General features: G+C 43.9%; 1 protein-coding gene across 1 annotated transcript; it reads left to right on the top strand.

Annotated features, from left to right (window-relative positions):
* Positions 1-345: 345 nt before the first annotated feature.
* Positions 346-22,647, top strand: SLC19A2 (solute carrier family 19 member 2). Its single transcript, XM_077761760.1, has 8 exons — positions 346-413; positions 1,961-2,188; positions 5,113-5,278; positions 6,204-6,791; positions 16,390-16,612; positions 18,084-18,276; positions 18,606-18,747; positions 20,660-22,647. Exons 1-8 carry the CDS (start codon positions 346-348, stop codon positions 20,786-20,788), a joined length of 1,737 nt encoding a protein of 578 aa, XP_077617886.1. The 3' UTR covers positions 20,789-22,647.
* The last annotated feature ends 1,953 nt before the right edge of the window (positions 22,648-24,600 follow it).

Below are 24,600 nucleotides of genomic sequence, written 5' to 3' on the forward strand. Positions count from 1 at the left end.
AATCACTTTTTTTGAGTAGCAGCTCACTGTCCCTGCGTAACAGGTCAGAGCAGGATAGAATTACTCACAGGCCAGTTTGTTGTTGGCTTTACCTTTCCGTTTTCAAGGACGCTTAGCAGGGAATTGAAAGTCGGTGTTGAATGCTGGATTTGAGGGTTTCATTTGAACGTCTCCTATTGTCTTACCTCCAGCAAGCATCACCGGCTTTTACCCAACTTCACATCTTGTATTTCTCAGTCTTTTGGACCACCCCCCAAAGGGCTGTGACCGCTATTCATTACCTGTTTGAATGTCAACATCGTTAACATTTTAAGATCATGGACAGAATAATTTTACAAGGAGAAAATGACTGCAGTAAATATGAGGACGAATGATTCTGGAGACCCAGAGCTACCACTGACCCTGACGCAGAAGTGATACTTCCTGAGCTGCATGTAATGAAAGTTTCATGTGAGCTGCGATGTGACCTACGCAGTCTGTTCACCTTGCTGGACATAGGGCCACATAGGAGAAACACGCTCTGTGTGCTGACATTTGAAAGGTGATCCGTTTTGTCATGTGCCCTGGGCAGAGAGTTATGTCATGTGCCGTCATGTGCCCTGTCTACGCAGAGCCTTCTGGGGTGAGAGAATATGTTCACTGATGGAGTCAGGGGTGCGAGGCCCTCTAAATGTTTGCTGATTACATAACAAACATCTAGCAGGTTCCTGTGGCTGCACGTTGGGGGAGGGGGAGGGCAGAGTCTGAAGAGAGGCCTGGTGGTCTAGCAAGGAGGCCACTTGTGAGTACCTGGGCGCTTGGCTCACGGTAGGGCTCTGCTCACCCTCTCCGGAACCCTGGGTTTTTTGAATCTCTAATAACAGAAATAAATAGACAACTTGTCCTCCTTCCTGACCTAACGCTTGCTTTCACCAGTGGACATGACTCTGAGGCAAAGTGAATGTCAGGTCATGGTCAGCAAAGTTCTGAAGTTTTTATTTACTCCCTAGAGAACATTAGAAAGGCCATTTTCGATCATCTTAAATGGAGCGATGGTTAACCATGTCCAAAAACAAAAGGACAGAATTTTCTCCCTTTGCATGCCTGAAGGGTTTTGTCTTAGATTTTAGGGAAAATGTTAGCCTCTTTTAGGTACTACCGCTATGTAAGTTTTAAATAGGTTAAAAATGGACTGTGTTCTAATTGTTGAAAGCCAGTCTCATAAAATAGAGCTCCCATTTCGCCAGCACTTTTCTACTCTTTCATCTTTTTTAGCATGTGATTTCACAGACATTCACCACCTTTCTTTGATTTTTTTTTTTTTTTAAACATTCTACCTATTCTGTCTGCTACCCAGAGTCTTACAGAATTTGGCTGTTATGGGAGTAAGAGCTTCTGCTGCATCTTTCTTCCCCTTGCCGTCTTTCATGTACCCATCCACATTAATCTTCTAGTCCAAAATCCAGGATATCCAGTCTCTCATCTACTAGCCTGTGCTCGAAGTCGTGATCTCTGCTTGGAATACACTTCCGTACCTATCTGCCTTTCTGTTAGCCTCTACCTTTCTCCTCCTTTCAAGGTACGTATTTCCTATCTCTCTTACCAATTACATATGAATATGTATCCTAATTAGGTTCAGAATTCCTGAAGAACGGAAGCTTTGTTTCATTTTATTTTATTTTTAATCCGTACAGCTTGAAGTGTTGTGCAAATAAGACCTTACTAGCTACTTGTTTAATTGAAACTTGGTTCTAAAATAAGGTCTAAATCAAATTAGAGCTTAAGGTGAACATCTGTTTTCTCTCGACTTTCTGTGTCTCAGAAAGAAAGCGCAGATGAGCTCTGATCTAAGGAATGGGGGCAGGCACCTTACAATAAAATTAGTTCTCTTTGCTCACATGATAGATTTTACCAGAGATAAGAAGGCACTGTCTAGGGTTTGGACAATGAGAGTCTGTAATGTGTACATTTTTGCCTGTAGGAAGTTTCCCTTCAAGATTAAAAGTATCCATCGAAGAAACATTTTCTGGTGTCACAGTTTGTCCTTGGCAGCACTGGAAGAGAAGAGATCTTTGGGCCAACCAGTGGCTGGCCGAGCTCTGGAGATCGTGTGGTCTTTGTGTCTTCGTGACTGCACCGTCAGAGCACCTCCATACAGCCTGAAAACGTTGCCACAGGCAATAGAAGTAACCCTGGAACGTAGTAGATGGTCAGTTACAGTTTTCCAGTTGAAGAAATGAGGCCTTTTAGTATGTGGATTCAAAATAGCAAGGCCCTGATCCTCCATCTACCACTTACTTACTAGCTGTGCTGACTTTGGATAATTTACTTAACCTTTTTGTAAGGCCTCGGTTCCTCAGTTGTAGAATAGAGATAATAAAAGCATTTACCACTTAGGGTGTTTGTTTGGATTAAATGAAGCCATGTTAGGTAAGGCAGTTAGCGTAGCATGTGGCACATCCGTGGACGTTTGTTATTATAAAGCTGATAACGCTGTGAGAGGGACATTCAGCAGCCTGGCTTGATCTCTCTCCCTGGAGATGAAATAGGTCTTTTATTTAGAATGAGTAAAAGAGAAACTGTCTCTTCCCCCACCTTCCCATCCCACCCCACTTGCCACTAATTTCATTAAAACTTGGCCTTACAGTGTTCCTTTTCCTCATCTTTATTATCTTGGTTGTGGTTTTTATGTTAGGAGTGAATTCGACTTACAAATATAAGCATTTTAAGTTGATAATTGAAAGGATGAGGGGCGCCTGGGTGGCTCAGTTGGTTGAGTGTCCAGCTCTTGATTTTGGGTCGTGGGATCAAGCCCCACTTTGGCCTCTGTTCTGAGCATGGAGCTTGCTTGAGATATTCATTCTCTCTCTCTCTCTCTCTCTCTCTCTCTCAAAAAAGAAAAAAGATAAGATTTATATAATGAAAACCTTGCAGCTAATCATTTCGGGACAGCTGTTACTGAAAGGTATAGAACAGGCCTAGGTACGGACAGTACTACTGGAGTCCAATCCCGAAGGGTGTGATGGGAACAGAAGAGCATGGGGTATTGAGGGCAGTGGCGGAGAGTAGTTTTAAAGGAAAGGTGTGATGGCTAACAGCTGTGGCGTTGTGTTGGGGAGAGCGTGAAGGTGAGGAATCTTGTGGAGTCAGAGGGGCAGTTGCACATGTAGGAAACTATAGGGGACCAGCTGTGAAACCACAGGCAAAAGGGAATGGGGAGTTGTTCGTGGAAAGCACCGTGAGGTCTCTAGGGAAGCCTTTACTCCTCGCAGCTTTTTTTTTTTCTTCCCACAAATAGTTTATTGTCAAGTTGGTTTCCATATAGCACCCAGTGCTCATCCCCACAAGTGCCCTCCTCCATGCCCATCCCCCCTCCCCCCCACCCCCATCAGCCCTCAGTTTGTTCTCAGCATTCAAGAGTCTCTCATGGTTTGCCTCCCTCCCTCTCCCCCACCACTTCCCCCCTTCTTCTCCCCCACGGTCCTCCATTAAGTTCCTCCTGATCCTCCTATACGTGCAAATACTCTTCGCAGCTTTTATCCCAAAGTTTCCCCGTCCCCTTGGTTTTCTGCTGAGGTGTCTCACGCTGTGGTTGTGTGGACCAAGTGCACTTTGTCCTTCAGTTGCTAAAATTTACAAACCTTTGCATCAAGTCATTTCTACAGTTCATGATTATTCTTTTCATACACCTATTCAGTGCAAGAAATTTCCTGATTGAGTAGAGATTGCTAAATGATTTATGCAAATACCAGCTGGCTAAAATTCATGAAGGTGAAGCTGTTAGACAAATCACTGTTTTTTGTTTTTTGTTTTTTTTAAATTGTAAAGAGAGAGACAGAACACAGAAGGGAGAGGGACACAGGGAAAGAGCGAGAGAGGATCTTAGGCAGGCTCCACGCTCCGCGCAGAGCCTGGTGCTGGGCTCAGTCCCGTGGCCCTGGGATGCTCTGAGCGAAAATCAAGAGCTGGACACTCAGCACACTGAGCCACTCAGGCACCCCTCGACAAACCACTTTTGGTTATCTGGCCAGTCAGAAGCAGAAACCAAGTCTGGGATAAATTTCGGACCATATTTAACTTTTACAGTTGTGCTCTCCACTGGCAAAAGATCCTATAACAGTTCACTTTTTATTGTTCCTCTAAACCCTTGAAACAATTAGCCCATTTTACATTTGGGTGAACTGAAGCATACGTGAGAGTTAAAAAGAAAGTTACCCTTGGCCTTAGATTGTCCAGGTCTGAGATTAGAGGGAGGGCACCAGGCTAAATCCTTTGCCATGGAGCAAAGACCGCCTTTCAGAAAGCACTTAAAAATTGGGGCCACCAATCCAGACTTTGAAATGGTCATTTAAAAACCTGGCTCGCCTGTATCCCCACCAAGCCCTTGCTAGACCCTGGAGTCAGAGAGGGGAGAGTCTCCTACAGTTGATGCTGCAAGAGTGAGGATGGCAGTTCAGTTGATTTACTTAGTAAAGTCCCAAAGGGTCGGCTTCAGCTCAAGTCTTCAGACCTCCAGTAAAGTGGAATAAGTGATTTCCATGGATCCTCTCACTCAGTCATTGGTACAAGGCTTACCCTTCTTTTACTGATAACAGAGACTAAGGCAATAGGGAACTCAAACAATCAAACAAAAAACCCTTGCCAGCAAATGATGGGAGTGAAATTCCAGCGAGGTCTTTATGGTAGAGCGCTTATTGTAAAGATATTTCTACTTTATCCCAATTTTAAAAATACATTAAAAAGAAAACAAAAATATCTTATTTTTTTAAATATATATATTTCAGACAAGCAAAAAGAAGGCCATCAAAGTTGCCTGTAGTCCTGTCATCCACAGATAATTCTTCTGTCAAGACTGTGGGACAGACGTAACCCCTTGACCTGTTCCCCCAAAGAAATAGAACTTAAAAGCAGAGAAACCTAATCAAACAGTAGGATCAAGACTCCCTATTCTGTGGCCAGAAGTAAGAGTTGATGAGCCACACAACACGCGAACTGTAAGGCTGTGCAGGTCAATGTTGGGTCAACCCTTGAAGAGTCTACCCTGTGAGGCAGTGGTCCTCAGCTCTGGCTCAGGGAAAATCTCCTGGGAGGTTGTAAAGGCTTGCCTTTGGCTGGGCGTGCACATTTTTTAAGGCTGCATGGGAGATGTGCAGCCATGGTTAGGAACCAGTGCTATGAGGTTATTGGGCAGATAGACACAGAGAGCAGTTATCAGGAGAGCTCTGAATGTTGCAGTGCAGATATTATCCGCTCCAGCAAAGTCTTCCCGGGTGAGGAAGGCTTTGAACTAGGCCTTGATGTATGGGGAGGATTTTAAGAAAAAGATGCTAGGTGGGGCGCCTGGGTGGCTCCTTCCATTAAGCATTAAGCATCTGACCCTAGCTTTCAGCTCAGGTCATGATCTCACAGTTCGTGAGATTGAACCCTGCTTCAGGCTCTGTGCTGACGGTGTGGGGCCTGCTTGGGATTCTCTCTCTCTGCCTGTCTCCTCCTTGTGCTCACATGCCTGCGCGCTTGCTCTCTCTCTCTCTCTCTCTCTCTCTCTCTTTCTCAAATGAAATAAACCTTTATTTTTTAAAAATTTTTTTAAATGTTTTTTTTATTTATTTCTAGGAGAGAGAGAGAGAAACAGCGTGAGCAGGGGAGGGTCAGAGAGAGAGGGAGTCACAGACCGAAACAGCCTCCAGGCTCTGAGCTGGCAGTCAGCACAGAGCCCGATGCGGGGCTCGAACCCACGAACCGCGAGATCATGACCTAAGCGAAAGTCGGATGCTTAACTGCCTAAGCCACCCAGGCGCCCCAAACTTTTATTTTTTTAAAATGTTTATTTATTTTTGAGAGAGACAGAGCGTCAGTGGCGGAAGGGCAGAGGGAGAGGGAGACCCAGAATCTGAAACAGGCTCCAGGCTCTGAGCTCTCAGCACAGAGCCCGACACGGGGTTTGAACTCCCAAGCCGCGAGATCATGACCTGAGCCAAAGTCTGACGTTCAACTGACTGAGGCACCCAGGTGCCCCAGAAATAAACTTTTAAAAAAAGAAAAAGGTGATGGGGTGGAAATGGGGAGATATATTCCAAACAATTATCAGAATTGTCGTTGAGATTTCTTCAGTTAATAAGGATTTATTAGAGGTGTTGGTAGGTTGTTTTATGAGAATACATTGTTACGCATATTCCAGGTCCGTTGGTATCGCTGATGGGTTTTTAACTTTCTCTTTCTGTCAGGTCTTCAATAAAATCTATCCAGTGTGGACGTACTCGTACCTGGTGCTGCTGTTTCCCGTGTTCCTGGCCACAGACTACCTCCGGTACAAACCCGTTATTCTGCTCCAGGGACTCAGCCTTATCATCACGTGGTTCATGCTGCTCTACGCCCAGGGACTGCTGGCCATTCAGTTCTTGGAATTCTTCTATGGAGTCGCCACGGCCACGGAAATCGCCTATTACTCCTACATCTACAGCGTGGTAGACCTGAGCATGTACCAGAAGGTCACGAGTTACTGCCGCAGCGCCGCCTTGGTGGGCTTCACAGTGGGCTCTGTCCTGGGGCAAATCCTGGTCTCCGTGGCGGGCTGGTCCCTGTTCAGCCTGAATGTCATCTCTCTTACCTGTGTTTCGGTGGCTTTTGCTGTGGCCTGGTTCCTGCCTATGCCACAGAAGAGCCTCTTCTTTCACCACGTCCCTTCCACTTGCCAGAGAACGAATGGCATCAAGGCACAGAATGGCGGCCTCGTGACCAACACCGCAACCTCGAACCACCTTCCTGGGTGGGAGGACATGGAGTCAACAATCCCTCTAAATACGGAGGAGCCAGTAAGTGTAGTCTGACACTTGAACTTGCGGCTGCTCCTCTGGTTGCTAGAGCGGCAGTGTCAAAACAGGCAGGAAAACCCCTTCTGCTAGACCTTTCTGTCCTGCGGTGAGGCACCTCCAAGTCAGACCAGCACCACACCCACTGCTTGTGTCACAGAGGACTTAAGAAGCCAAAGCGGGGGCGCGTGGGGGCTCAGTCGGTTAGTGTCGGACTTCGGCTCAGGTCATGATCTCACGGTTCATGAGTTCGAGCCCCACGTCAGGCTCTGTGCTGACAGCTCAGAGCCTGGAGCTGCTTCTGATTCTGTCTCCATCCATCTCTCTCTCTCTCAAGTATAAATAAACATTAAAAAAAAATTTTTTTTTTAAAAGAAGAAGCCACAGCAGGAGCTGTCTCTTCTTCATCTTTCTATCACCGGGACTGGGTATATAAGGAAAGCACTCTGAAATTTTTGCTGACTGAATAGATAAATGATTCCAACAAATGATGAACATCTGCTTCTAGTTTTTGAATTGAAGCCCAGAGTATTTAAGGTTAGGAAGTTATATTCACCTTCTGTGCTGGAAACAATGTCTGATAGTCATTTTCTTTCTTTCTTTCTTTCTTTTTTTTTAATTTTTTAAGTTATTTATTTTGTGGGGTGGAGGGCAGAGAGAGAGGGAGACAGAATCCCAGGCAGGCTCTGTGCCATCAGCGCAGAGCTCAGTGTGGGGCTTGAACTCAAAAACCATAAGATCATGACCTGAGCTGAAGTCGGATCCTTAACCGACTGAGCCACCCAGGTGTCCTCCCCCCCCCATACTCATTTTCAAATGACACTTCTCCAGAGTGGGTAGTAATGAATAACACGGAGAAGATAATCACAAGAGGAAAATCTAAGATGATGATGCAGTACATATTAATTAAAAATGTGACTATGAAATTGTCTCTTAGAAGAGAAAGATATGGCATCAGAACGATCCATCCATCTGTTCTGGCCAGCCAGAAAGATTAATTGCTTCCCCCAGTCACTCCCCCTTCTTTATAACTTCTTATCTTTCCAACAGGTTGTAAGCTGTGAGGGGCAAGGTTCATTCCAACCATCCCGAATTAGTCTCAGCTTTCATGGGACATGTTTGGAAATAAGCCTGTTAACATTCTCACTTTGCAGGGGTCTCTGTCAGTCCTAAAGCCAAGCTCCAGGAGCCTTATAGGCTGAAGGAGAAGAGAGAGCCTGCGTGAGGAAAGTCTCTGGCTCCTACCTCGAGGTCACTTAGATTGATTCAATGTGGCATCTAATTACCTCTCTTATGCCTACCCCCACTCTTCCCTCCTGGTGACCAGTTGAAACCAGGTTATCATCCCAAAGAGCTTGAGCCTAGGTGACCCTCATCGTGAAACTTTGGTTACTAGGCAGAGCGCCTGGGTGGCTCAGTCCATTAAGTGTCCAACATTGGCTCAGGTCATGATCTCGCAGTTTGTGAGTTCAAGCCCCGTGTCGGGCTCTGTGCTGACAGCTCAGAGCCTGGAGCCTGCTTCTGATTCTGTGTCCGCCTCTTTCTCTGACCTTCCCCCGCTTGGTCATGCTTGCTCTCTGTCTCTCTCTCTCAAAAAAAAATATAAATGTTTTTTTTTAAAAAAGAAGAAACTGACTTCTAGGGGACCTGTGGGCAGCATCAATCAAAAGACCAGGGATTAAGTAGGAATGAAATGCCAGTTCCTTCATACTTAGGTGATGTTGGCAAATCAACAAAGAGAAAGAGAATCATCTGGAGTACAAAAAAGTATAATCACCTGATCTCATGTCGTAGAACAAAAGAATAAGGATCCTTTTTAAATTGTTTCAAATGTGTTAAATGACTTTAGCTAAAATTAGTATGTATATACTTACATATAATACCTGTGTACATATATATTTTAAATGTTAACATTGGTTATAGATCTAAAGATCTTTGTAGACCCGTAAGTTTAAAACCATTTTGAACAAGAGTAAGAAACATAGTAAGAAACACATTTTATGTAGGAACCATTACCATTCGTAGGTGTGTGTATATTTTATATATAGCTGAAGCAGAGGCTTTACGATGCTTGATTCTGGTACATTCCATTCGATTTATTTTTTCTCATGTTCACTGCCCACTAGATTGATTTGATTACCTGTTAATGAGCAGTAACCTACCACTTAAAAAAACTCTGTCCTAGACCAACTTGATATTTGTTGTTTATAGATATACAAAATGTCAGTGCTTGACATGCTGAAGAATTATGAAATTTTAGAGCAAGAAGTTATTCTAACCACAGGCTGTAAGACCATCAGAGCATCTCACTAGGACAAGGGACTTGAGATCTTATCAACCCTCTCATTTTATTTATTTTTTATTTTAAAAAAATTGTTTAATGTTTATTTTTGAGAGAGCATGAGTAGGGGAGGGGCAGAGAGAGAGGGAGACACAGAATCCAAAGCAGGCTTCAGGCCCTGAGCTGTCAGCACAGAGCCCGACACGGGGCTTGAACTCACAAACTGCGAGATCATGACCTGATCCAAAGTCGGATGCTTAACTGACTGAGCCACCAGGCGCCCCAATCCTCTCATTTTAGAGATAAGGATTGGGAACAGAAATTAGTGACTTACACAGAATTGCGCGGATATACTCTGTAATGTATCTAAAGAGCATATAGGAGACCTGTCTGGATCTGTACTTCACTCCATGAAGCCTTTCCCGGGGGTGACAGCATGCTGAGAACCATCATGTTGGCTACCGTGTGGTAAAAGTTAGACTTGGGTCAGTTCCATGACACCCTTGGCTCTGCTGCTGACCTCATAACAGGCAGTCATGGCTGTTTGGCAGCTCTTGGGGCCCAGATGTTGCTGTTTCTCTCAAGCCTGAAGGAAAGTCAGAAGACGCTGTCAGAGATCACAGTGCCATTTTAAGTTGACAAACCCATACGTGAACCATAAATCATAACCGTAGTAAATAGACTAAAAACAGTGCAGGTGGATGGGTGGGTGATTTTATCTTGATTTTACGGAAAGGGAAATAGCAGTCTGTCCGTAAGTTACCTTAATGTATTTGTGAGTCCTTTTCAGAATGAGCCTATTGCTGTGGGGCCCAGCATGTTGACATTGCAGCCTCGCCAGTGATTTTCTTTCCTAAATAGGAAATGGGATTCCTTCTGTGCTTGGCTTATAGTTGGCTTTTTTTAATAACTTTTTTTAATGTTTTATTTATTTCTGAGAGAGAGAGAGTGAGAGAGACAGCGTGAGCAGGGGAGGGTCAGAGAGAGAGGGAGTCACAGACTGAAACAGGCTCCAGGCTCTGAGCTGTCAGCACAGAGCCCGACACAGGGCTTGAACCAGGAACTGTGAGATCATGACCTGAGCCAAAGTCGGATGCTTAACCGACTGAGCCACCCAGGCACCCATAATTGGCTTTATGTTAAATTGCTAATTCACTAGAAAAGATGTAAATTAAGCCACTTCTTTAGCACAGGGCCTGACATACGTACTTTTATTGGTAGACAGATACCCCTCTGTTAGTAAGCAATCTTTGCATACTGTGTGTCTGAGCTTCATAAAACACTGACAGTAGCAAAATTAGTGTTTGTACCTTGTACTTAAGTAAGACAGTTTCTAGCAGCACACACTGTAGTGGATTTTGAAGGAGGACAAGTTGAAGCCTGGGCTCTCAGAGTCCCCAGCAGGGTCATCTTGGGCACATTTTTTAATTCTTTGAGGCTTAATTTCCTCATTTGTGTACCTCACAGGGTTATTTCAAGTATTAAATGATGCAATATAAATGATGTAATGACCAGGTCATCTCTGGTCTTAACCTTATGAAAGATGTCACTGGAAGCTGGTAGTGATTCCACACCATTGATTCTTTTTTTTTTTTTTTTAAATATTTTTATTTATTTCTAGGGGGGAGNGGGTCCGAAGCAGGGTCTGTGCTGATGTGGGGCTTGAAATAACAAACCATGAAATCATGACCTGAGCTGAAGTTGGAAGCTTAACCGACTGAGCCACCCAGGCCACCCCTCCCACCCCCCGCACTACTCTCAAATGTAGAATGTTAAACCAGATGATCACTAACCTTTCCTTAGCTCTAGAATACGGAGTTTTATGAGCTGATTGATCTGAAGGTACTTTTTTTTCTTCTGATTGCCAGGCACGTCACAAACACCTTTTCCTTTCTTGTCCAGTGCCCCATATAGTTAGGAACACATAATATCATACGAGTGGTTTAATTGCAGTCATCAGCCCTTGACTTAAATCTTCACAGTTTAGGCATTAAACCCTAATTACCTCCCCTCTCCCCCATGTATTTTCCTATTGTACGTAGAAGAAATTCGAAAATTCTCATTATGGACTCTAAGACCTTATATAATCTGACCGTTTGCTAACCTCTCTGACCTTCTCTCCCGTGTGCTCCACATGGCACTGACCTGAAACACAGCACTTATTCCCACTTTTGAACTTGAGTCTGGAAGTTCTCAGGCAGGACTGCCCTTCATTTCTCATTTTCATGGCTGGTTCCTTTATGTCAACTCAGGTACCAACTCCGACGACAGCTGTAATTGTTACTTGCCAGCCTATTACCCTGCTGATTCTCTTCATGGTGTCAGTGCCTCCATCTGCTGTCTTGTGTGTGTGTTTAACGTCTGTCCCCCTTACCAAAACCTCAGTTTAAAGAGGACAGGGACTTTTCTGCCGCGTTCCCAGTATCTGGAACATTGCCAGACACGCAGTTTGGGCACTTGTAAATATTTATTGATTGCATAAATGGGTCATGATAGAGTACAGAGGAAATGGGCATTTATTGAGCACTTGCTGCATACCGAGCAGTCCTCATTCAGTTCTTCCAATAGCCTGTTGAAGTGAACATTAATTTCCATTTTGTAACCAAAAGCCTAAGACGTGGAAGCTGTTACCGTCCGCGGGCAGGCAGGTGCGTTCCTGTAGTCCTTCATCATCGTCATCGTCTCAGCTCATGTTAACCTGAGCACTGGACACAGTACTGAGAACCTTAGGGTTATGAGCCCATTTAATTCTTATTAAGACACTGTAGGTGTCACTGTGCCCATTTTACAGTTGAGGGAACTGACGCTTCTGTCAGGGAACTTACCCAGAGGCACCTAGAAAACAGCATGCCAGAATAAACCGAGATCAGGCACCCGGGTGGCTCCGTTAAGCGTCCAGCTTTGGCTCAGGTCGTGAACTCACGATTCGTGGGTTCGAATCCTGCGGTTGGAATTCTCTCTCCCTCTCTCTCTCTCTCTCTCTCTCTCTCTCTGCCGGGTGTGGTTGCTCACTTGTGCGCTGTCTCTCTCTCTCTCTGCCCAGCGTGGTTGCTCACTTGTGTGCACGCTCTCTCTCTCTTTCAATAAATAAATAAAATAAAGTGAACCCAGATCTAGTTGACTTCAAAACCCACTATAATCAACTCCTATTCCTTAGTAGAGAAATAATTCCTTAAGTTTTGTTCTCATTTTTTAAAAATGGCATCAGAATCCGCCCCCCCCCTTTTTTTGTGTGTGTGTGTGTGAAATCTGACACCAGATGCCCATTGTGATAAATGAGTGAGCTGAGCTTCGGGATGGTGTGAGGAGGCGGAACTATGGAACCTTGCTTGGTTCTCATTGCACTGAGGTTATCCTAGCATTTTAGGGAGAAATTGCCTTTATTTATTTAATTTCAAGAGTCACCGTATATGTAATACATAGCTAATAGATATATCGTCTTAATAGGAAAAAAATTTCTGGTGATTTTATAAAAAAGACTCATACTTAATTTTTTAATTAAACAAAAGAAAAAACTACATGAAAAGAATTCAGAATCCTCTGGACTGCTGCCCCAAAGATTACCACTCTTAATAGTTTAGGGACCCTCTTCATAAATATCTCTTTTCATATATACGTATGTGTGTATTCATAGGTATATACATCTTACAGTACATGAAATTTACATGTAGTCTTGTAACTTCATTGGTTATTTTGCTTTGTTTTGTTTTTTTACTCAGTTCTGTTACACTTGCTTTCCAGTGTCTTTTCATGTCAGAATAGCTCTCAGAATCCGAAGAAATGGACCCACAGTGGTGCGAGTGACCGGTGGGAGGGTTGTGTTGGGAGAGCAGTGTCCCTCTGGCCCTGAGCACAAAGCCACAGGTGTAGACACGTGTGTGAAGGATGTAATCTGCCTTTCGACCCTCCCTTTGTCCCTTGTGTTGCCAGCCGTCCCCTGCCAGTGGATATGTCTGAGTTGGGTGGAAGGGAGAGAGTGTGTAGCTGTACATGGCCGACCCCCCTCCCCCCGCTGTTACAGCTTAATGCCCTTGAACTTCAGGTGTCCTCTCCTCTGAAAAGTGGCCAAAAGACAGGTCTCTAAGCCGACTCTTAGCAGGTTGTTAATGCCCTACTTTGAGGTTTTGGAACCAGGGCTCCGTGGACCTAGCAGGCCAAGGCAAGAATGACTGTTCTTGGAGCAAAATAAGTGCACAGCAGGCCAGAGCAGGAGAGACAGTGTTCCAGAAGCTTTTGATATTTGGCGAGAACATTACAATTGCTAACTTGCAAATATGCCACAACAGCATCTTCTGCTGTGCTGTTATTTCCTTTGCCTAGAATGTTCTTCATTTATTTCTCTACTCACATCTCTGTCTCCCAAAGTCCATCTCAAACACCAGTTCTTCCTTGATACAGATTTGATTTTGTTTTGCTTCTTGAAACCAGATATGTGTTGTCCCCATTGGTGAAGGCTCAGTCCGCATGTTTTCACTATGTTTCAGATGATGGGATATCAACAGTAGAGGAAATAATGATCATCTGCTTTTCATCATGAAAACATGTTTGCTGTTTGTAGAAAGCGTTAGTTTCGGGACTGTGTCCTTTAAAAGCACTTAATAAAAGAAGCAAATGTCACTGGAAAATTTCCACCTTCGCCATTGTTTTGGCTACAAACAGTCTCCCTCTGCACAGCGGGGCTGAGAAAACAGTGGTGTCTAAGTTGGTCTGGCAGACACCCAACTATACCTAAAAAGGTTCCATTTACATCTGGAGATTCTCATGCCACGCAAGACACGTGGCCTGTTAGCAACAAGGACAGGTTGGAATGTGCTGCTGCCACTAATGTCATGCGGCTCCTGTCACGCGCCCTGGTGCTTACATGCTACTTCAGACTGGCTCCCCTTTCCTCCATTTGGGTTCTCTCCTTTTTCCTTTCCACATTAGCCACAAAAGTATAAGTTCCTGTTGCTTAGGAATTAGGGCAAACTTGGATAAATTAGACCTTAGCTGCAACTGGAGTCAGAGACTTCTCCCAGGGTGTCTGGGGTTTCGTGTTGGCCTCGTGGCAGGGCCTTGGGATGGCACAGAGCTCAGTAATGTCTCGGTTCACTCCATGATAAACATAGTCGCTTTATTACTCCATAATGGTAACGCTTCCCATTGGACAAGTATTGGGTAATATAAAATAAAAAAGGTGTAGGAACGAAAATTTAAAAATCACCAATAACCTTACTACCCATCTAGGCAGAGAACTGCTAATATTTGGGTCTATTTTTTTCTAAGATTTCTATCCTAACCATTGCTCTATAGTGAATTGGTCCGTTTTAAGGCTAGGAAGTTCTCATTGACAAGGTCTAACTGACCAGTGATTTAATAAGGTTGCTGATTGTTGCCTATTCTGAATGTTGCTTGCCCCACCACGGGGGGAGGGTGGCATCTCGCTTTGGCTGAAATAGGCAGTCTCTGACCATCTTTCTACCTTCACTTTGTAAATAGTACCTCTTTGCTGGGTTGATGACACACAGCTATGCTAATGTCTGTAGAGCGCTAAAAGAAAAAGTCGTATTGTATTTATACATACGTACGTATATGCACATATCTCAGATTTTGCATGTCCCGTCCAGACTACCACAGTAAAGCAAATATTGCCATAAAGCAAGTCAAATGATTGTTTTGGTTTCCCACCTACAGGTTGTGTTTACGTTATACTGTAGTTTGCTAAATGTGCAATAGCATTATGTCTTAAAAAAACAAGAACGCGTGTACTTTAAAAAGACTTTAGTGTTAAAAAATGCTAACCGCCATCTGGGCTTTCAGCACATTGCGATCTGTTTGCTGGCTGCAGCTTCTCCGCCAGTACCCACCGCCCCACCCCACCCTGTGTGGAGACGGCTTCTTTCCTTGAACCTCTGCTGGCTTCACACTTTTCTTCTGAGGCCTCTTCACCTCCCTGAGCCTTCACAGAATTGAAGAGATCACAAGGGCCTTGCTCCCGATTCAACTTTGGTGTAAGGCAACATTGTGGCTGNATAGAGCGCTAAAAGAAAAAGTATTGTATTTATACATACGTACATATATACACATATCTCAGATTTTGCATGTCCCGTCCAGACTACCACAGTAAAGCAAATATTGCAATAAAGCAAGTCAAATGATTGTTTTGGTTTCCCACCTACAGGTTGTGTTTACGTTATACTGTAGTTTGCTAAATGTGCAATAGCATTATGTCTTAAAAAAACAAGAACGCGTGTACTTTAAAAAGACTTCAGTGTTAAAAAATGCTAACCGCCATCTGGGCTTTCAGCACATTGCGATCTGTTTGCTGGCTGCAGCTTCTCCGCCAGTACCCACCGCCCCACCCCACCCTGTGTGGAGACGGCTTCTTTCCTTGAACCTCTGCTGGCTTCACACTTTTCTTCTGAGGCCTCTTCACCTCCCTGAGCCTTCACAGAATTGAAGAGATCACAAGGGCCTTGCTCCCGATTCAACTTTGGTGTAAGGCAACATTGTGGCTGATTGATCTTCTATCCAGGCCACTGAAACTTTTCTCCATGGCAGCGATGAGGCCATTTCACTTTCTTATCAATTGCGTGTTTACTGGACTATAGCACTTTTGATCTCCTTCAAGAACATTCCCCTTGCATTCACAAATGGGCTACCTGTTTAGCACAAGAGGCCTAGCTTTCTGCCCGTCTAGGCTTTCGGCCTGCCTTCCTCACCGAGCTTAACCATTTCTAGCTTTTGATTTGAAGTGACAGACATACGCCTTTTCCTTTCAAGTGAAAGGCCACTTTGAGGCCGTCGTAGGGCTTATTCCTTGGCCTCATCAATATTGTTGTGTCTCAGGAAAGAGGGAAATTGAGGGAGGCTGGCCAGTCGGTGGAGCAGTCAGAACACACAACATGTACTGGTTAAGTTGGCCATCTTATGTGGGTACCCTTTGTGGCTCCCCAGAACGGCAATAGTAACGTCATAGGTCACCATAAAAAAATGTAATAATGATGAGAAAGTTTGAAATGTCCTGAGAATTCCCAAAATGTGACAGAGACACAACGTGACAGATACTGGAGGAAACCTGGCTCTGACCCACTTGCTCCACACAGGGTGGCCATAAACCTTGAGTTTGTTAAAAACGCGTATTTGCAAAGTGTAGTAACGTGAAGCACAATAAAATGAGGAGGGCCTGTAGATATGCCATTTATATGCATACAAATAAATAAGCAGTTGCTTTTCACAAGGAAAAAGACAAGTGTCTGAAAGATAGAAATCGGGTCTATCCAGTCATGTTCTGTCATGGCCTCCATAGTATTTGCGCTTCCCTCCCTGTTTTCTGTGAAGGAACCTGCTCCGGACCGGCTCCTCGTGCTGAAGGTCCTGTGGGATGACTTCCTGATGTGCTACTCCTCCCGGCCCCTGCTCTGCTGGTCGGTGTGGTGGGCCCTGTCCACCTGCGGCTACTTCCAGGTCATCAACTACGCACAGGGCCTGTGGGAGACGGTGATGCCCTCTCGCGATGCCGCCATCTACAACGGCGGCGTGGAGGCTGTGTCCATGCTCCTGGGTAAGCGGTGTGGGGCGGCACATTCCTCCAGAGTGAAGTCCACTGGGATCAGATTTTCTCTCCCCTCAGAAATTGGAGGTGACCCCTCCCTCCCTCCTCCCAGGAATGATTTCTTCGTTTTGAGCTCTGACTTTACCGTTTAGGAAGAAATGTAGCAGTGCTCTTGTTGTGGGTGACCGTGATTAACAAACTGGAGTTCTTTAGGCCCCATAGGGAAGCCTGGCATAACGACTTTGAACATTGTCTTCCTGTTCAGGTTTCCGTCATCTCTGAATTTACTGGGTGCTTCTGTCACCTGATGTGAAACTCTGGGATTATACAAGTCTGTGACAAGAACTAATACGCGTTGAGTGGTGTTATGTAACAAATGCTTGTCCTAAGGACTTTATGTATATTTTTAAATTTTTTTATAGTTTGTTTATTTTTGAGAGAGAGACAGAGCATGAGTGGGGGAGGGTCAGAGAAAGAGGGAGACACAGAATCTGAGCTGCCAGCACAGAACCCAACGCAGGGCTCAAAACCACGAACCTCGAGATCATGACCTGAGCTGAAGTCGGACGCTTAATCGACTGAGCCACCCAGGCGCCCCTGTGTGTATTCACTCAGTCCTCACAGAATTCCCATGACAGTTACAGTTAGTGTCTCCATTTTACAGTTCAGGAAACCCAGACAGATGGGTTCAGAACTTGCCCAAGGTGGTACGATGGTACGTAGTCAGGTCAAGGTTTGAACACAGAGCCTGTGTCCTTGACCATTACATTCTGTTGTCTGTTTTTTTTTAAATGTTTGTTTATTTTGAGAGCGAGAAGGCAAGAGAGAATCTCAAGCAGGCTCTGCACTGTCCATGGAGAGCCCCACGCGGAGCTTAAACTCACTGTGAGATCAGGACCTGAGCTGAAATCAAGAGTCGGAGGCTTAACCGGCTGAGCCACAGGGGCGCACCCCCCCAACCCCCGATAAGATTTACAGAAAGCATTCTGTGCTTTCTGTAACACTTCTGTGTCTGGCACTTAGAAGGCACTCTGCACATTTTAACTGTCATTACTGGCATCGTCGTTTTACCAAAGAGCGGACATGCCCTTCTGTTGTGTTCTGAAGAGGTGCTCGGGCAGGAGGAGGGATGATGCCTTGGCCGTGTGGCCAGGCTGGAAGCAGCGGCTCTTTTTGACTCCTGCCTCTGCATCAGCCTCAGCACCTTTTTCCTCAGCAGCGCCCCTGGGTCTGTGTCCTCCCATTTCGTGGCCACCTGCTCTCATTCAGCCTCTTCGCTGTCTCTCCGTGGCTCCGTATTGCTTATTCCATCAAGTCCAAAATGCTCTGCCTGCCTTTCAAGGCCCTCCCTCATCTTGAGCTCCCCTGTTTGTAAGTTACAGGATTTGGAAATGTAATAACCCAAGCTTGATGTTTAGTTTATTGAAGTAGCCTTTGTGGAGCAAAGTAACAGGATAACTTTCCTCTCTTGTGTTTGCAGGCGCTGTTGCCGTGTTTGCAGTTGGCTACGTAAAGATATCCTGGTCGACCTGGGGGGAGATGACGCTGTCTCTGTTCTCTCTGCTGATTGCTGCTGCAGTGTACGTCATGGACACCGTGCAGAGCATCTGGGTGTGCTACACGTCCTATGTCGTCTTCAGAGTCATCTACATGTTGCTCATCACTATAGCAACGTACGTGTTTTGATTCAGAGAAGCATTGGGAAAAGTTGTGACGGGATAAACTTTTTTGGTTTCTTCGCAAACAAATGCAAACTGTGTGTTCTTCTCCCGAGGAAGCGTTGACACAAGGCTTATGTATTTTCCTGGTCCCATAGTCCACTCTGTTCAGGTGCTTGCGTGAGATTTACAGCGTTTCGCCACAAAATGCTTTTCACTCGGTTGGGAGGGGAATTAACTGACAGGAGAAAGAAGGGGCTGCTCTTCACAACGGAAGTAAAAGCCATAACAACCTGGGGAGGGATTCCTGTCGGTTCATGCTTATGTGTGCTTGTTTTCTTCAGTTTTCAGATTGCTGCTACCCTCAGCATGGAGCGCTACGCCTTAGTGTTTGGTGTGAACACCTTCATCGCGCTGGGCTTGCAGACTCTGCTCACTCTCATCGTGGTGGACACCAACGGCCTTGGCTTAGACATTACCACTCAGGTAAGACTTCTGTTTGGACACGCGAGATGTTGTAGTCATCACAGCAGATGGTCGGAGTGACGAAGTGACGGATGCTGAATGAAAGCCAATTCAACCAGTACGGGCAGATATCACACATAAAATCAAAAGTAGGAGTGCCCCCCCTCCCCCTCCTTTAGTCAACGGCCATCCTTAGTTCCCTCCTCTCTCGAGGATGGTGGGACCCTCATCTTTTTGACGAGGACCTAGAACATTTCTGAGTGTCACTCAGGAGCCTGGTGGAGCCGAGAAGTAATGCCGGTTCCCTCCAGGCTGAGCTTTTCTGCTTCCTCATCCATCGTTTCCCTCCATTTTTAATTCTGTCCATGGAATACTGGATCCTGTGTTTGAGATGCCTGCTTCATCTCACTGTTCTGAAGGCTCCTCCTTTCTTGATTACAAATGCTTCTCACCCAGATAGCAAGGCAATGACTTGCTGTTGATGAACAGCTTTAAGATTCTTAACATATGACCCACTGAGAAAACACCTGCACAAACACCCAAAGCCACTAGGGATACTTTTATTCATTCAGGAACTGTGTGTCGTGGATACCTTCATGCGTTGTGAGTTAGTAGGTGGGGCTTGCTCTGTACTTTGGCAGAATGGGCAACTGAATCAAAAAGTGCCTACCCCACCCCCAGCCCAGCCCAAATGATTCGTTCTCCATTATTCCCTCCTCACTTAGATACTCGTTTTCTTATAACACAAAGACCTAGCATGTTAGCAGTAACGAACTTTGCACTGAAAGATATAAAAGAGAAGTTATAATCACAGTTTGTAATGTGGGCTGAGTGCTTCCTGTGTGCCAGGGACTCTGTATAGAAATGTGCAGGGTTGCAGTCAGGATTGGACATCAACAGAATGAGTCCAAGAGGTGTTAAGTAATGTTAAATGTTGTTTAAGGTCATGTGGTCAACAGTAATATGGCAAAGCTAGGATTTAAACCAGCTTCTAACTCTAAAGCCTGATCATCTCTCCCTGGATTATGGTGCCTCAAAAATGTAGTCAGGGAATGGGGGAGTGGAGGAGCCAGAAGCACATGACTTTCTGTTTCCCAATCACTACCAACAGTGAAAACCTTGAGACGACTTCTCAATGGTTAGGCGCTCAAGATTTGGAACAGAGGGTAGGAGAGAGACTAAGTGCTTGTCATTCTGCTATAGACATGGTGGGTTTAAAAATACAGAATTATAGAATTTTGTAGGCTGTGCTGAAACTTGGCCATGATTAATTAACAGGTTTCCTATAGGAAAATGTATCCAAATTTTAAAGACCACTGGCTCAGAGTGACACTCTTATCGCACATATGAGCCAACTTCTAAGTACTTCCTGAGTTACCTAGAGATTTTTACAGTCATGCAAAGGCGGGATATAGCAGACTCTCTACTGCCCTCCTTTGGGGAGGAATAGAAGTTATTTATCTTCAGCCTGCTGGTCATGCTTGAACCTGTCAACTTGAGGGAAGAGACGGCGATTCAATTTTAACAAAAGCAATAAAAATAAAAACAGTAGTAATAACAGCTTTGGCACTGTGCAAACAAACACATGTATGATCTCATCCCTTCCCAATGACCCAGTAAAATGGGGGATATTGTGAATTCCGTTTTGTAAATGAAATCCAGGCTCAGAGATGAAGTATTTTGGTCAGGGTCACCCAGCTCGTCAGGGATGGAGTCCGGGTTTGCACCAAGGCGGTCGGGCCTCAGTACCACCGTGCTGTGCTGCCCCTTTCACTGTCCGCGGCCATATCATGTAAGCACACAGTGTTTTTTGAAGGCTTATCAAGACACTGAATATACCATTAATCATAGGAGGTGTTCACATATATCCAGTAAAACGTCTCGTCTTGTGATCAGTAATTCTCTAAACTACTTCTTTCCCTACCCCTTTTAGTTCCTGATCTACGCCGGTTACTTTGCACTCATCGCTGTGGTTTTCCTGGCCAGCGGTTCCATTAGTGTTATGAGGAAATACAGAAAGCAAGAAGATGCAGAATCAAGTTCTCGAGTAACCACTTCATAATACCCTGCTGCTGAGCTGCTTCTGATAGCAGACACTCTGCACAGCAACTGTGCCTGGATATATTTAAGTTTTTAGTATGTGGACGTATGCATATGAATGCGCTTTTTAAGGCTTCAGAGCAGCCAAATGACTCTACCTTGTGCTCCTAGAGTAACCATACTGTTTAGGGTAGCCAGAGGTGACGTTTCTCTCGTGGATTATTTATGAAAGCTAATTTAAGGATGACTTTCTTCCGATGCAAAAGCAAACTTGATTTTGAAAACCAGGTGGTTGAGAGCACTCAAGCAACACGTGGCATTTATACTTGATAGTAAGTGAGTCTGGTGCCTCCTAGGTCACGTTACTTCTCGTGGCCCGGTGGGAGCAGGACTCCACAGGCCTCGGATCCTGTGTTCCAGCAGCACCTGCCTCTGTTCAGCCTCATTTGTGTCTCTGCGTTATTGTGTGCATTTGTGTTTCTACGGTTGAAAGTTGTTGAATCACTGCCACTGTTTGCTATGGTTGGTGTTCTGCCCTATTGGGAATGTGTGTCATTCCCAATTTTAAGTTATTTTTAAAACACTCATTGTATGAATGTTCTCAGTTTCCATCCTGACAATTTTGTGTTTGTGTAGATTGTCTTTAGAAGTACACTTTTGCGTTATTCATATGCTTCCCAGGAAGCTCATGTAGTTAGAAAATAAGGCAAGTTTTGAGGCCTGTTAATAAATCGAAACGAAGAGACCTAATCAGAAAACATAAGTTACGTTTGTGTGTCTTTTAGTCTTCAGTATGAAGGACTATTAATTCTAGGAGGAGAAGGTAATACATGAGCCAAGGATACAGCTACCCCAGCCAGATCATTTTGTATTTGCCCTCCCTTTTATTTCCAAAGTAAAATGAAGTCTTTTTAAAAAATATCTTCATCCCTACTTATAATTTTTTATATTATTTGTCCTTATCCAAGATCAAATTGTCATTAGGAGTTAGATTTGTTGGATTATTATAAGGCCTTTTCAAAAACTGAGACTCTTTAATTATTTCAATGGGACAGGTACTAGGATAGACTTGACTCCTGCATTTTTTACATTAAATCTGCCTTTGTTTCTAAGGTTGGATCATCTCGGAATATCTGCTTAAAATAATAACTGCTAGTGATTCCATTTCCAGGGTACTTGGGAAAATGTTGTGTATACATTTAATTCTGTAATTAGCCTACCGAGTGGTTGCTAGTTGTGTTATGTGAGTCACAAAAGCTTTTTTAAAGCCAATTTTGTTGCCTTACTTGAGAAAAATCTAGGCTAATTTATTTAGAATAACACAGGTAAACCGTGTGAATACTAGTTTCAAGATTCCAATATTGACATACTCATTTAGTGTAAGTAGGAATTCTAGAAGTTAATGAAGTAAGTATATGTCATTTTCCTTCCACCTTCCCTTCTGTCAAGGGAAGAAAAAGAACACTAAGGGAAGGGGAAATGATGTCATGAAAGTACAGCCTCTGATTTTGTACTTTTTCTTTGGTTTTGCTACATAGGGAATTGTTTACTCAGAAACAAGTAGAAAAAGTGATGTTCAAGGGATTTTATTTAACGTTTTTTAATAAAATGGGCTGTGCTACAATCAAATTGTTCATGTTACCAAAGAAATATTTCCCTAAGATTTAATTCAAAGTGTACGGTACACAGCTGGAGCCTTTACTCATTATAAACAATAATAAGTTCATATTCAGGTGTGTGGTCATATTTCTAGAACGCTGAGCCCAATATGCAAGTTGTGCTGTGTGCAATTTTGCAAAGAAGTGAAAAAAATCTGTTGTAAATTTTATCCAATTCTGGATCGATTATAAAATTATTTTTATTAAAAAATATTTTACATCATATTTACTCTTTTTAATCAAATTATTTTAAATGTATTTTTTGCTTCAGCAGGAGCTTTGGATTACATATTATAACCTTGTACTGATGAGCCCTCTCTCACCTGGCCTTCATGTCTAACCTGGTCACCCTGTGAATTCTTCCCACTCCTTTGTGATCCTGTGACACCTTCCCTTTATTTCTGTCATTTTCCCTGTCATTTCTAGCACCAAACTGCACTGTTTATTTTTCTTGGTCTTCATCTTGGTACCTCTCATCTCTCTTTGTAAAGCAGTCTTCCTTGTAGAAACCAAAAAGACTCACATTCCCTTCAGTGTTAACTGAATTTTAAAAATAAAGGAAATTCAGTCAAACCAAAGGCTGAAGTTGCCATGGTGTTTTGAAGCTGCATCGCCTCTTTGTTCGAGCCCAAAGCATCCTGACCTCCGAGAAAGCTTCTTGCCATCAGGTGAGAATCACTTGTTCGTTATATCCCAGAAACCAAGGCCCTCATTTTTCACAGTATCTAAAGGAGTATCTTCCCTTTAATACCCCACCCCAAAACCTACTGCATTAAAGTATTTCGCTGATTATCAACCAAAGATTCATAAATTCTCATGCCAAAAATTTTTTAAAGATAAAGTTTTCTGTTTAGTTCTAGCCCCTGCACCTTAATGCCTTTTGGACTGTAAGCCTTCTGAGCAGGGACCATGCTTTATTTGTCTTTTTTTGTTGTAAAACACATCCTAGTGCCATATGAATATTCACCTACATAGATAATATGTAACTGACTTAATACCTGCCAGTATAATAGCTAAATGCCATTACTTTTTTTTTAAAGGACATCAAATGTACTTAACAGGAAATGTTAAGATTAAAATGCTTATCAGTGACCTCCGTTCCACTAGACGGTTTCTTCAAGGTATTGAGCTCAAGATGGTAGAGACTGGATACCTATTTGTTTTACTTATTATGGTGTCCTCATCATTAATTCCTTACACTTGATTAACCTGTTTTAGTTTGGAAAAGGCATTTGTGAACATCATCTCCTTTGATTCTGGAAAAGGATCTTTTAGAGGAATTAATTACTTTTTCATCAGGAATGCTGATATGGTAGAAGGGAGTTCAAAATGCTAGGTTTGCCACTCAAAGTTGTGCTACATTAGGAAAGTCTATTTTTTTTTTTAATTTTTTTATTTCTGAGAGCGAGAGGGAGAGAGAGACAGCATGAGCAGGGGAGGGTCAGAGAGAGAGGGAGACACAGCATCTGAAGCAGCTCCAGGCTCTGAGCTGTCAGCACAGAGCCCGACGCGGGGCTCGAACCCACAAACCGTGAGATCATGACCTGAGCCGAAGTCAGACGCTTAACCGACAGAGCCATCCAGGCGCCCCCGGAAGTCACTCTATTGAGCTTGTTTCCTCATGGGTAAGGGGGGATGACTTGTGAAGACATGAAAGAGCATATATGAAGGTCCCTACCACACTGCAGACAGAGTAAGGGACTGTGGAATCCGTTCCTTCATTCTTTCTGTTTAACGTTTCAATCAAAATGAAAACTATCACAGGCTCTCAAACACCTCCTCCCCTTACTTTTATATTCTGGAAAGCTCTTCTGGGGATACAACAGATGAAAAAGTCACGATTCCTGCTCTCAAGGAATTTAAAAATGTGTGGTAAGTAGGAAGGGTAACATCGATGTCCCAGTGTATTACACAATAGTGGCAGGTACCATTAACCATTGTCCATTAAGAAGTAAAAAGGCTTGTTTCCAGAGAACAGATCATTGGGAAAATCCTAAGTGGCTTCCTGAAGGAAATGACATTTAAGTTGGCTACACAGGATGGGTAGGATTTTTAACAGAAATTTGGAAAGGGAAACTGTGTAGTGGGGAAAAAAGCATAAATAGTTAAGAAAGCCCAAATATGTGGGGGTGTATTTAAGGCCAGTAGATGCATGGGTTCGATCAGCAAGGACTGG

This window comes from Crocuta crocuta, unplaced genomic scaffold (assembly GCF_008692635.1).
Source record: "Crocuta crocuta isolate KB4526 unplaced genomic scaffold, BGI_CrCroc_1.0 scaffold243, whole genome shotgun sequence".
Taxonomy (NCBI): Eukaryota; Metazoa; Chordata; class Mammalia; order Carnivora; family Hyaenidae; genus Crocuta; species Crocuta crocuta.

Coding starts and splice junctions, on each gene's coding strand:
- SLC19A2 (XM_077761760.1), top strand. CDS start 346: ATGACTGCAGTAAATATGAGGACGAATGATTCTGGAGACCCAGAGCTA. Junction 5,279..6,203: donor GCTTTGAACTAGGCCTTGAT/GTATGGGGAGGA, acceptor TCTTTCTGTCAG/GTCTTCAATAAAATCTATCC. Junction 16,613..18,083: donor GGCTGTGTCCATGCTCCTGG/GTAAGCGGTGTG, acceptor TTGTGTTTGCAG/GCGCTGTTGCCGTGTTTGCA.